This window comes from Schistocerca nitens, chromosome 5 (assembly GCF_023898315.1).
Source record: "Schistocerca nitens isolate TAMUIC-IGC-003100 chromosome 5, iqSchNite1.1, whole genome shotgun sequence".
NCBI classification, from domain to species: domain Eukaryota; kingdom Metazoa; phylum Arthropoda; class Insecta; order Orthoptera; family Acrididae; genus Schistocerca; species Schistocerca nitens.
In genome coordinates, this window is record NC_064618.1 from 393,287,325 (window position 1) to 393,301,588 (window position 14,264).

The 14,264-nt window shown below is 44.5% G+C and overlaps 1 protein-coding gene across 1 annotated transcript in view; it reads right to left on the reverse strand.

Annotated features, from left to right (window-relative positions):
• LOC126260109 (segmentation protein cap'n'collar) overlaps positions 1–11,717 on the reverse strand; it is a 426,742-nt gene extending 415,025 nt beyond the window's left edge. The window contains exon 1 of the mRNA XM_049957344.1: positions 11,676–11,717. Coding sequence (XP_049813301.1) covers positions 11,676–11,696 — 21 coding nt within the window. The 5' untranslated portion in view covers positions 11,697–11,717. The remainder of the gene's footprint in view (positions 1–11,675) is intronic.
• Positions 11,718–14,264: the final 2,547 nt, after the last annotated feature.

Consider the following 14,264-nt stretch of genomic DNA (forward strand, 5'->3'; position numbering starts at 1 on the left):
TCCTGGTTTTCTGCCAGTTTTACACGTGCATCCTGTTCCCGTCGTATCAGAGGTAACACAGTCTATTACCGAAAGCTGCTACAAATGTACCTAAATGTTCGTCTACGAGACTGCATCAATCGAATCTTTACGTCATGGCCTAACTCCTGTTCGTGTATCTCATACATCACAAATTATGTTCGGTATAGAAGGCAAATACTGTAGAGGAAGACAGAGATTAGAATACATCCAGCACATAATTGAGGACGTAGGTTGCAAGTGCTACTCTGGGATGAAGAGGTTAGCACAGGACTGGAATTCGTGGCGGGCCGCATGGAGCCAGTCAGAAGACTGATGACTCGAAAAATCGATGAGTTTATCAAAATAAAGAGTAAGCACTGAAGAACTGTACACTTTCAAAAACTCATGCAAACTAAATAGTACAACGTATTCGCTTCAAATCTTAACCTATTTATAAATTATCTTTGAAGCCCCCCCCCTTTTTTTTTTTTTTTTTTTTTTTTTTTACGGAGTTCTCTTGTTCCAGGCTGGGGCCGCCCCCACAGAGTTGGTGCAGGAAATGGCAACTACACCAGAACAGAAAAGCTGTGTCCTTAAGTTAGCGAAAAGAGGAAAAGAGAGTTGGTAACTGCTATTCAAGAAACATTTTGCACACACTTTCACCAGGGACCACCGAGCAGAGCCTCCACTCATGCCTGATGGAAACAGTTTGAAGAGAAGCGCTGAATTTGCAAAAGCTTAAGTCCTCGTCGGCCAACTGTGTGGCATCAAAATGTTGATTCCGATCCAGCAGCATTCCTGCGAAGCCTATATAAATCGATACGTTGAGCAAGTTCTGAGCTTAGAATCCCATAACAAAACGTTTCCAAAGCCCTGTTTAAACGCTTGTGCATGAAATTGTACAGACCGCAGCTGGTCCACTTACTCCAGGAGATTATGCTGTGCGATCTGACTTCTGCATTGAACTGTTGGTAAGGATGGGCAATGACGGCAACATGTCACAGAGATTAATTTTTAGTTACGAAGCAACGTTTCACACTAATGGCAAATTAACGGCACAATGTTCGTATCTGGTGAACAGAAAGCCATACTGAACAAGAACGAGATTCGCCAAAGGTCATGTGTTCTGCGCAATGTCGAGGGACATTAACGGCCCCATCTTTTTCATGAAGACTTGCTTCCTATGTGGCTTCTGCCTCAATTGCAAGACGAGTGCAACAGCTTCATTTTGCAATAAGGTGTTGCACTGCCTCAATCGAACTGGTCTTCGCGGAAACATTTGTACACACATCTGCATGGACGATGTAAATGCAGGTCGCTAACATGTGGTGCTGATGGTCACTCACGATCCCAAGACTTACTCTCGTGAAGTTTTTATTCGGTCGTGTGAAAGAAAGTGTTTGCTCCACCACTGCAGCAAACCTTGCCGAAGCTACGACAGCGAATCATAATGCGGTAGAGTCCATCAATACCGTCATGTCCCACGTCTTGGCGGTTGCTGTGCGACTCGAGGAGCACATATAGAGTCCCTATAACACGTAAAAAAAACTACATACAGAGATTCTCTATTAACAGGATAAGATTTGAAGCGAATAAGTTTCACCGTTCCCTTTGTATGAATTTTTGTAAATATGAAGTTCTTTTGGGCTCATTCTATACATTTGCAGGTACACAATACACCGCTTATTACTGAGAAGTGTAGAAGATAGCTTGATTTAACACTGTGGTGAATTAACGTACTTTAGATGAATTAAATATATGGCTACTTTAAATGCGACGACATCTTTTAAAGCGACTCCTTTTCACTTTGTAATGTTACAGAACTATTTGTCAGAAAATTTCACAAAACCCGTTTCATTAATAACGACGCTATGCTTTAACTTACGGAACGCATCAAAAACCGGCTATGTTGTATTAAAATGTGTTCTGATCAGCCTTACGTTCTCAGAAAATCAGTTTGCATTGTGAAGAAATGCACGAACACGCAAAGCAATTACGAGATCCCACCTTTGCAGATGCAAATTTACATCATAACCAGTCCTGCCTTCAGAGCTTCGGCGTAACGAACGGGTTAAAGTGATTCACAAACTTTTAATATCAGCGGGTGGAGGCAGTGCTCTTGTATGGTACGCAAACATGCTGAAATACATTTTCCAATCCTAGCACCTGAGAGCCAGTTAAGCTGTCTCTTTCAAAGGAAGGACAGTTAAAACTTTGTCTGCCTGAACATTTAACTTCTTTCTAAGACAGAAGTGACAATAATTATTGTTATTAATATGACAGAAGATCTTAATACGCTTGGTGACTGGGTAAGTGCCACGCCACGTGAAAAGCGTGTACGGTTCCGTAGCTAATGGTCAGCGTCAATATTTTCATTTGTAAGCAGCAGAAAATATTTATAACAAACTTCGAAAATGTAGGCTGTATTACGATTGACCACAAAGCGGAAACGGAAACCATACCACACAAGTCGTCTCAGTTATCAGAAAAGGGATTACTATACTAACCTACAGAAAACCAATAATTACGTGAAACTGGCTTACCGTATTTATTATCTTCGATGTGCATTAAGAACCAACATGTCAATATTAATCGTGCATATGAATCGAATAAGTTTGAACAAAATGGCTGATTCTGGCCATATCATTTAGTACTTCTATATGTCTCTCTAACGACAAAGACAGAGCGAATCTTGAACTTCTTTCTTTTTTGCTAAGAAATTGTGGAACAGCTGAAGTGTAGCACCGATAACAATACGCGCAAAGCGCTCTAACCGCAACTACTGACATGCATTTTCCTAAAATTCTTTTGAGGCATTACATCTGACATAGCAAAAGTTGAGACGCGGCATTTAGAAGCCTCAGAAATGTCCTCTCGCAGAAGAGCTAAAGGTGTGAATCTGAAAGGTTTAATAGTGAAAGTACTAGAAAGGTGGAGGAAGAGACGAAGTTTCTAAAGGCAAAAATATCCTAGCTTCACGATCAGGCCCAGAGCATCGCGCCATGCCGACCGCCCGCCGTGTCATCCTCTGCCATACGGCGTCAATCGGATGCGTCAATGGGAGGGCATGGGGTCAGCACACCGCTCTCCTGACATTCCTAAACTTGGAGCCCTTACTTCTCTTTCAGCCAGCTTCTTAACAGGCATCACAAAGCTGAGTGGCTCCCTTGCAGTCCTCCCACCATGGAATAATCCCTGTCAGCGCAGGTAATTGAACCAGGGTCCTTTGCATGGCCGTCAGCCACGCTGACCATTCAACTACAGAGCTTAACAGTTTCTAAAGACAAAGGCTATGCAAACAACTTCCCCACACCATTCGATGAAAACAGACTCTATAGTATGGATGCTTTAGAAAGAACTACACTCCTGGAAATGGAAAAAAGAACACATTGACACCGGTGTGTCAGACCCACCATACTTGCTCCGGACACTGCGAGAGGGCTGTACAAGCAATGATCACACGCACGGCACAGCGGACACACCAGGAACCGCGGTGTTGGCCGTCGAATGGCGCTAGCTGCGCAGCATTTGTGCACCGCCGCCGTCAGTGTCAGCCAGTTTGCCGTGGCATACGGAGCTCCATCGCAGTCTTTAACACTGGTAGCATGCCGCGACAGCGTGGACGTGAACCGTATGTGCAGTTGACGGACTTTGAGCGAGGGCGTATAGTGGGCATGCGGGAGGCCGGGTGGACGTACCGCCGAATTGCTCAACACGTGGGGCGTGAGGTCTCCACAGTACATCGATGTTGTCGCCAGTGGTCGGCGGAAGGTGCACGTGCCCGTCGACCTGGGACCGGACCGCAGCGACGCACGGATGCACGCCAAGACCGTAGGATCCTACGCAGTGCCGTAGGGGACCGCACCGCCACTTCCCAGCAAATTAGGGACACTGTTGCTCCTGGGGTATCGGCGAGGACCATTCGCAACCGTCTCCATGAAGCTGGGCTACGGTCCCGCACACCGTTAGGCCGTCTTCCGCTCACGTCCCAACATCGTGCAGCCCGCCTCCAGTGGTGTCGCGACAGGCGTGAATGGAGGGACGAATGGAGACGTGTCGTCTTCAGCGATGAGAGTCGCTTCTGCCTTGGCGCCAATGATGGTCGTATGCGTGTTTGGCGCCGTGCAGGTGAGCGCCACAATCAGGACTGCATACGACCGAGGCACACAGGGCCAACACCCGGCATCATGGTGTGGGGAGCGATCTCCTACACTGGCCGTACACCACTGGTGATCGTCGAGGGGACACTGAATAGTGCACGGTACATCCAAACCGTCATCGAACCCATCGTTTACCATTCCTAGACCGGCAAGGGAACTTGCTGTTCCAACAGCATGTATCCCGCATGTATCCCGCATGTATCCCGTGCCGCATGTATCCCGTGCCACCCAACGTGCTCTAGAAGGTGTAAGTCAACTACCCTGGCCAGCAAGATCTCCGGATCTGTCCCCCATTGAGCATGTTTGGGACTGGATGAAGCGTCGTCTCACGCGGTCTGCACGTCCAGCACGAACGCTGGTCCAACTGAGGCGCCAGGTGGAAATGGCATGGCAAGCCGTTCCACAGGACTACATCCAGCATCTCTACGATCGTCTCCATGGGAGAATAGCAGCCTGCATTGCTGCGAAAGGTGGATATACACTGTACTAGTGCCGACATTGTGCATGCTCTGTTGCCTGTGTCTATGTGCCTGTGGTTCTGTCAGTGTGATCATGTGATGCATCTGACCCCAGGAATGTGTCAATAAAGTTTCCCCTTCCTGGGACAATGAATTCACGGTGTTCTTATTTCAATTTCCAGGAGTGTATTAAATGGTCGATAGGTATAAGGACGGAAATTATACCGTTTTAATAATACTATTACGATAAATTCGTTATACTACAAAAACAAAAAGAGTTTTGGTTGGGCGACATACGCGTTTCCATCATTTTAATAATCAGATGGCGTGCTTGCGAGGAATTCTGAATAATCCAACGAAAACGAAGGTTAGAAATTAGCATGTCGTCGACGTCGAGATCTTACGAGGCAAAGTTGTTGCTCGAAGTGATTAATGACGAGAGAAGTAATAAAACCGTAGTTTCATTGAAGGAACCGTAGGGTCTGATCGTCTAAAATGTGTGCCTGGAAACAGACCAGTCGCGTGATCGAAACCGGTCGGACCATGAATTTTTCAATCTGCGTTTTAACATAGCCTTCACCTCACAGAGACGTGAGAAGTCGCCAAAAACGACATTGTAGGTCCCCTCTCCCCGGTAGGACAACTGGGGTAGGTTGCCGAAGAAGCGTCAAATTGAAAGAATTGCACCAACGCCAACGACGCACGACAAATTATTATTATTATTATTATTATTATTATTATTATTAAAGGAATCAGCACTACGAGTACATCAAGTGGTTTGCGGAAACTACGGGAAACGAAAATTAGAATGTCCGGATGGGATGTGAACCCTAATCCGATCTACTAAGTGTGGCTCGGCGGTAAGCGCCAGACAACAAAATCCAAAGTTGGAGGACTCGATGCCTGGTCCGTCCTAGATTTATTTCTGCCACATACTGCTTTTTTCACATTAATCAATGACTTGTAGTTTGTTCACGTGAAAATAGCTAACTCGCAATGTCATTCGGAGTCCACATTAAGTTCCATAACCTCCTATAGCTGTCTGAGTAAGTCAGGACCAAGCTTCATAAAGCATTGTAGTATTCAGCCTTCATGTAGAGTACAGCGATACTTTGTCCACCTCTCTGTTACGAGACCAGAGTTAGCTATCTAGCGTGCCGCCTAGCTCGGCAACCTCTGCAGTGTGTGTACGGTGCACCGCTGGCAGTACGGCGGAAGCAGAACGTGAGCGCAGACAAAGATATGTTACTCTGTGGCGTGAGTCAAGCTGACGGGTTTTCCCGGTACCTGTGACTCGAGCACCGAGCAGCGCTGGCTGTATCACAACCGACGGCAACGCCAACAAAATGGTTCAAATGGCTCTGAGCACTATGGGACTTAACATCTAAGGCCATCAGTCCCCTAGAACTTAGAACTACTTAAACCTAACTAACCTAAGGACATCACACACATCTATGCCCCAGGCAGGATTTGAACCTGCGACCGTAGCAGTCACGCGGTTCCAGACTGAAGCACCTAGAACCGCACGGCCACACCGACCGGCTACAACGCCAACACCATATAGCCGTTTATCATTGATACAGTATAAAAATTTGATTGATTTGTTACAAACCATCACTTTTACGGTATCGGGCGACTCGTAGAAAACGATCTGGCAGACAATCGGTTTGAATTCCGGAGAAATACTGAGTATATGACTTATCCTAGAAGCCAGGCAAGCCCAAACGTACAGCAGTATTATAAAAAATCTTCTGACAATTTTAACGGAATACATTCTTTCAAATTCTGACGAAAGAGAAATTTGGAATAGTAATTAAGATCCAAGGGGAAGAAATAATAACTTTAAGGTTTTCTGATGATATTGAAATCTGTCAGCGACTGTTAAGGAGTTGGAAGTTCCGTTGAACGAAATGGATAATGTCTCGGCGAGAGGCTATAAGACGAAAGTTCACAAAACGTATAATATGGGTAATGAAGTGCAGTCGAATTAAATCTGGTGATGCTATGAGAATTGATTAGGGAATGAGAGACTGGAAGTACTAGACCCGTTTTGCTATTTGGGTGGAAAAATGACTGACGTTGCCCGATAAAAAGAGTGTGTACGAGGATGAATCGATAAATAAGTCACAAACGCCATAATACTGCATAACGCTGTCGCGTGGGATATAGCCTGTACACAGTATTCCAGGGCCAATTTTTTTGAGATCTGCAGTCAGGACAAGATGGCTGGTGTGCCATGAGTGTGTACCCGACTACGGCAACGCGATTTTTGTGGGCCGAGGGACTATCTGCAGAGTACCAGGCCCTTAGCGAAATTCGTTCTGTACGTGGTTAAAACGGCAATTAATGTAATTTTTTTTCAATTGGATACAGGAATTTCGCAAAGGATAAAAAAATCAACACAAGAAGCTTCCTATCGTGCCCTAGTCATCCAGTGACGGTACATTGTTTATACGTCTACGGGTATTTCGCTACCCTCAGGACCCATCGGGCATGTGGGTTGCGGCAGTTTAAGCCACCAAATATTCTGGTTACAAGGGCTATTCGGAAAGTAAGGAACGATCGGTCGCGAAATGGAAACCACAGTGAAAATCAAAACTAGTGATAGTTAGCTACACCTTACAGTTATTTCTCTACACAGCTGCCCGTCCGACGTAAGACATCTGTCGTAGCTCTGTACCAACTTTCCAGAACCCTTGCCATAGAAGGTAGCCTCCTGTGCTTTCCGACAATTTTCTAAGCTCGACTGCAGCTCGTTGTCTTCGTCAAAATTTTGTCTTTATAGTCAGCGGTTTAATTGAACAGGGATGAAAATCAGAGGGAACAAATTCCGAGCAGTACGGTGGGTGATCAAACATTTCCCATCTAAAACGTTGCAGGAGCGTCCTACTTGACCCTTTAGTGTGCGGCCGAGAACTGTCATGAAGAAGGAACTGCATGACAGTCGGTTTGCAGTAGGGTTTAGGAGCATATACTGTATTCAAACATTATGAATCACCTCAAAGGGAACGATCTAATGATACGTAATCAGCATGTTTTCAGAAAACATCGTTCTTGTGCAACGCAGCTAGCTCCTTATTCGCAAGAAGTAATGGCCGCTATCGACAGGGGATCTCAAGTTGATTCCGTATTTCTAGATTTCCGGAAAGCTTTTGACACCGTTCCTCACAAGCGACTTCTAATCAAGCTGCGGGCCTATGGGGATTCGTGATTTCCTGTCAGGAAGGTCGCAGTTCGTAGTAATAGACAGCAAATCATCGAGTAAAACAGAAGTGATATCAGGTGTTCCCCAGGGAAGCGTCCTGGGACCTCTGCTGTTCCTGATCTATATAAATGACCTGGGTGACCATCTGAACAGTTCTCTTAGGTTGTTCGAAGATGATGCTGTAATTTACCGTCTAGTAAGGTCATCCGAAGACCAGTATCAGTTGCAAAAACGATTTAGAAAAGATTGCTGTATGGTGTGGCAGGTGGCAGTTGACGCTAAATAACGAAAAGTGTGAGGTGATCCACATGAGTTCCAAAAGAAATCCGTTGGAATTCGATTACTCGATAAATAGTACAATTCTCAAGGCTGTCAATTCAACCAAGTACCTGGGTGTTAAAATTACCAACAACTTCAGTTGGAAAGACCACATAGATAATATTGTGGGGAAGGCGAGCCAAAGGTTGCGTTTCATTGGCAGGACACTTAGAAGATGCAACAAGTCCACTACAGGGACAGCTTACACTACACTCGTTCGTCCTCTGTTAGAATATTGCTGCGCGGTGTGGGATCCTTACCAGGTGGGATTGATGGAGGACACCGAAAGGGTGCAAAAAAGGGCAGCTCGTTTTGTATTATCACGTAATAGGGGAGAGAGTGTGGCAGATATGATACGCGAGTTGGGATGAAAGTCATTAAAGCAAAGACGTTTTTCGTCACGGCGAGATCTATTTACGAAATTTCAGTCACCAACTTTCTCTTCCGAATGCGAAAATATTTTGTCGAGCCCAACCTACATAGGTAGGAATGATCATCAAAATAAAATAAGAGAAATCAGAGCTCGAACAGAAAGATTTAGGTGTTCGTTTTTCCCGCGCGCTGTTCGGGAGTGGAGTGGTAGAGAGATAGTATGATTGTGGTTCGATGAACTCTCTGCCAAGCACTTAAATGTGGATTGCAGAGTAATCATGTAGATGGAGACAGTTGTGTTATGTTGGGTTGCATGAAGACAGGCGAAATGTCTCCGCAGGCACCCATACTTGGCGAGAGACACTATTTTCTAGGAATCTTTACGCGCTCACTGTGCGTTCGGAACTGAGAAGAGCGATGTGCAGCTATCTATGGGCACACTAGAGACACTGCCCAAAACATCTGAGCTGAGCTTGATCGGATTTACACTGTGGTTTCCATTCCACGACCGGTCGTTCCTTATTCTGTGAATAACTGTGGTATATCCTGAAAAGTCACCCGTTATATGTCAGATGGACGAATTCTATGGTGCAGGCTTTTAACGCATGTCGAGCCATGGGATAAGTGTTTAAGTCTACAAGGGGAGTATGTTAAAAAGGAAAATAAATTCCAGGCTGGTAACGCGGCTTTGATGTCCCAGTCCCTGTACGTAATTTATTTGTTGACTCTTCTGCGCAGACTGGCATTGCCAAGAAACGAGTTTCTGAAGAAGAAAAATATTTTAACATCTAATACAAATTTAACGGTTAGGAAATACTTTGTGGAAGTGTTTGTGAGAAATGTAACGGTATATGGACGTCAAACGTGGACGACGGCAGTACAGAGCAGAAGAATCTGTTGCGTTTTGGAATGTGGGGTTACAGAAGTCTGTTGAGAATTAGATGGAAAGATCAAGTATCTAACGAAGAGGAAGTGAACCGAATTGGGGAGGAAAGAAGTGAGTGACCAACAGGCCACATTCTGAGGCATCAAGGAACAAACTGTTCATGAGGGAAAAGAGCGTGTGTGTGTGTGTGTGTGTGTGTGTGTGTGTGTGGAGCAGGGGACCAAGGACTGACGAAAGTAAGAAGAAGTCGTAGCAGCTTATAGGAGTGCAAGTTGGCGCTGACGCTACAGCCGGAACTACCAACATCGGCTTATTTATCTCACTAGCAATGAATCGGATGATGTTTGCCGCAATAACTTCATTACTCGTGCTGCGTACCTGCTCAGAGAACTTTCTTCTAACTGTGCCCTTCAACCTTCTGACAGTGGACATCTCATGCCGCTACAGTGGTAATCATACCACAGTTACCCCACGATGAATATACCTATCACGCCAGTGGCCCACAGACAGCGAAGTGTATAAAGCTCTTCCTCTATATCCGGAAGACTCATGTCATTCTTTGTTCGATACTCTTTGGTTCAAGGTAGTAGATGTTACTGCGAGGCAATGCACTTGCGTTGTGAACGTGCATTGCCCAGTTTTCAGAAATTTCATTTTGCTTTATTTGTCACGAATATCCAGGAAGCTTCACACAAAACGTAAAATTCTGAGAATCACAGCGAACCTCTACCGATCGTTGCAGAAATGTTTGTCCATTGTGCACGTGTCTTAAATCACATTTTTTTGGGTATATGTTTCCTTCATGCTACGTAAAATATTGTTTTTCTGGTGGGCTGGGAATAGTATCAACTGGAGTGCAATAAAATTCAAGAATAGCAAAAATAGTGTACCTTTTATACGCCACGGCTGCGTGATTACACTATTTGATTAAATTTCCATCTTTGTTTCGGTTTCGTATTTCAGAAATGATACCCTCGTTCACGCTCTATGGCATTTAATGGGTCAAAGAGGAAGCGTTATTAAAACGTACAAGCGCACACAGCGAAATTTACGGACGCTCAAGTCTCATATTTATGTAGAGCTAAGCAAACGCGATGAGTCCCGTAAGCAGCTGCAACATGTAACACTTCCACTCAAATTCATCGGATACAGTGGCTTAAAATACATCTTTTCCGTTCAAGCGAGGTAATTACAATCGTTTGTTAGAAGAATGTACTTTAGATCGACAGTTAACCTGTCTCTCGTAAGAAAGTCGATCTCACTTAAGACACGTAACGATTGCATGAAATTCCATATATCATCTGTATTATTCCACTCAAAACGTACCTTCTGCCTCGTACGAACCGTGTAAGTGTATAAAACCGAGAAGTTCAGTAAAAAACGGCGTCGAAATGCACAGTCCTTACAATGAACTGAATTTCCGGGTTCTTCCACACTTCCCGTATTATCCAACACACTACCCACGCTTTTCGTCCACTCCTCTGGGCAGCATCACCAGATCTGTCTAACTCTGACTTCAACCGGTTAGCGTTTGATCCAGTGTAACAGCAACATCCCTTGATCAAATGCACAATAGATGTAAGTCGTATGGAAAGTGACTTGTCGGTCTGGGTTCCTTAACAGGTACTATAGAGGTGAGAGTGAAGATCCAAAGAAGACCAACAGGTTCGTCACGTGTTCGTCCAGAAATAACGATAACGTCAAAGAGATGGCAATCCGAACTTCACTGACAGATATAGTACTTCCTCTGACACGCATCTAGCGAAATGATCTTGACGATAAGAACTTCAGATCATGTAGAGGTTCAGCTATTCTTTTGGGACACTGTTCGAAAATGGAACAGAAAAGATGTGAGTGGGACCAGCATGTATCATCGCCTATGCATCGTAAGATGGCTACGCAGTATCGATGACATCCGACAAGTCTGCGATGTTCTGTACGCACGACTTCATTGTAATCAGAGAAGGCTGCACGTAATGCTGATATTGCTGTAGAAGATTTCATGCCACTGGCGTATAGGTTCTTTGCATGTGATCGTACACAGTGTACCTCCTGTATAATGCATAAACAAAACTTCCAGTGGGGCTATTCCTTTGGGTAATTGTTCTCTATTTTTCGCTAAGCAACAAACCCAACACTTAGTCATTTACGCGGTGAAATGCAGGTTAATGTGATTTGCCAATTCACTGATCTACCAAGCCAAACTACTGGTGACAATACATACTGTGTAAACTGGCTGCGTATACAAGTTTGTAGCACTACCGACATTTACTTACCCGAGAACCACGTCCTTCCATTCAACATCATGCGCCACTCACCTGAAACAAAGAAAATTGGATACTTCAGTTTGACCCACAGTCATATTGTATACTATGGCACTGAAATATGACAGCTATTAGCTATGTAACAATGAAAGCGGAGTTGATGAAATATGAGCCGGAACCAACACAGCATAAAAACTGAAAATATCATCAATTTCATGGTTGCATACAAATATCTCGTGAGTAAAGTTGTAAGAATGTACCGTACTGTTAACAATGTTAGGACTTAATCAGATCCAGTGGGAACACACTGAAGTATCTGATACTGAATTTTCCTTTCGGTAACCGCTTCACTTACTTTCCTAAAATATATATCAAATGCTCGTTCCTTGACAAGAGTAACAGCAGTCATTTAAAATGGAAGGCAGTTTAGGATATACCATGTCGTCGACGACGTGGTCGCTAGAGAGTACAGTTAGGCCAGGTAGCGGTACAACGGATCATACGCCATAATAAGTATGAGCATTTTGGGATAGTGGCGAAATGTTATGATACCACGACTGAATAGCTTCATTATATGTGAAAAAGTTTCCAGTCATCATTCCGACCGCCGGCCGAAGTGGCCGTGCGGTTCTAGGCGCTATAGTCTGGAACCGCGCGACCGCTACAGTCGCAGGTTCGAATCCTGCCTCGGGCATGGATGTGTGTGATGTCCTTAGGTTATTTAGGTTTAACTAGTTCTAAGTTCTAGGGGACTGATGACCTCAGAAGTTAAGTCCCATAGTGCTCAGAGCCATTTGAACCATTTTTTGAACAATCTCGTTATGCTCTTTATCTGATGTTTTTGAAATAGATAATAATTAATAGCTGGAAAGTTTCTGGTCACATAAAGTGTATCAGACGTAATAGCAGTGGATTTCGTTGACTGTAGAAGGGAGCTGTTCACAACGGTATAGATTCGAGTAGCACACATCTGAGATCAGCAGATGTAATGTACGGTGATAGTGAAAAATAAAATCCTACGATCCTCAAAATGTCGTGATTTTTTTTCTGCCGAAAAATCTGCCGTGAATTATCTAATTTGACGATTGGAGAATGTTACAGCACCGCTAAGCAGCACCGTTACGCCTTGTCTTAAAACGCAGTTGCTTCTTCTCACGTACACCACAGCTGTTAAGTAATTCCAAGTGACCACCGGGAGTTCCAAATAAACACAGGTAGTTCTAAATAACAAAAGGCGGTCGCTGAATCATTCAGAACCCTGTTTAACCTTCTCACGTGTTTACTCTGCAAGTAAAAATGGACAGAAAATAGACATGCGACATTTTAACAAATACAACTGTCTAAAGAATTGAACCAATACTAAAAACAAAGACATCGTGTAAAAAAATGGTTCAAATGGCTCTGAGCACTATGGGTCTTAACATCTGAGGTCATCAGTCCCCTAGAACTTAGAACTACTTAAACCTAACTAACCTAAGGACATCACACACATCCATGCCCGAGGCAGGATTCGAACCTGCGACCGTAGCAGTCGCGCGGTTCCGGACTGAGCGCCTAGAACCGCTAGACCACCGCGGGCGGCAGACAGCGTGTAACTTGGTACTCTGAACACTAGTGCAAGCAGAGCAGTACTCAAACCTTCTCACTTCATCAGAATTCTTCTTCATTCAATTCAGCGACAACTCGCTTGAAAATAGAAGAAAAGAAAAAGAAAACCGAAAAATGGAGGAAATATAAACAAAGGCCAGCCGAGAACTGTAATCTCGTCCAGCTGTCACTCCTGCCAAGTTATCATAAATGAGAAGCTGGCGTCATGACCAGCAGATTTATGAAGGGCACAAAAGGCCTCCATGCCGCAGAATCGTCAGAGAACATCCGCTGCAATGCAAACATATAGCACCACAGCCTGCTAGCAAACGCGATCCGATAAAAGAGCTCGTTCGGTTTTACGGCTGCCAGAGATAACGACGCCTTGGTAGATACAGATGTGTTTGCTATCATAACACGTGTTTGGCTCATGTTGATTTCTTACGAGTAAGCTTATCTATCTGGAGTACTACAGATGGTTCAAATGGCTCTAGGCACTATGGGACTTAAAGTCTGAGATCATCAGTGCCCTAGACTTAGAGCTACTTAAAGCTACCTAACCAAAGGACATCACACACATCCATGCCGGGGCAGGAATCGAACCTGCGATCGTAGCAGCAGCGCGGTTCCGAATTGAGGCGCCTAGAACCGCTCGGTCACAGGGGCCGGCGGAACTACAGAGAGAACCTCGATCACGGGTATGTATGAGGAGCCAAAGTTGTAATTATCAACTATAAAAAATATAGTTGCTGAAGTATTTTATTGTTTCTTTGCAGGTACGCCAATCCTGGCACACAATGAAACCCCGTGCCACAGTACCGCAGCATGACGGTAGAAAAACTAAAACAAAATGGCGCGGCCCACTGGTTATGTTGATTCCAGTCATGTGGTTGCAAATAATTAAAAATAAATCTGTTGTTACAATTAGCAATACTTTTCGGACATGTCCGGAAGAACAGACACCACGCATTCATATAATTGATTCGCATCGTTGGGCAATGAATCCACCACCTT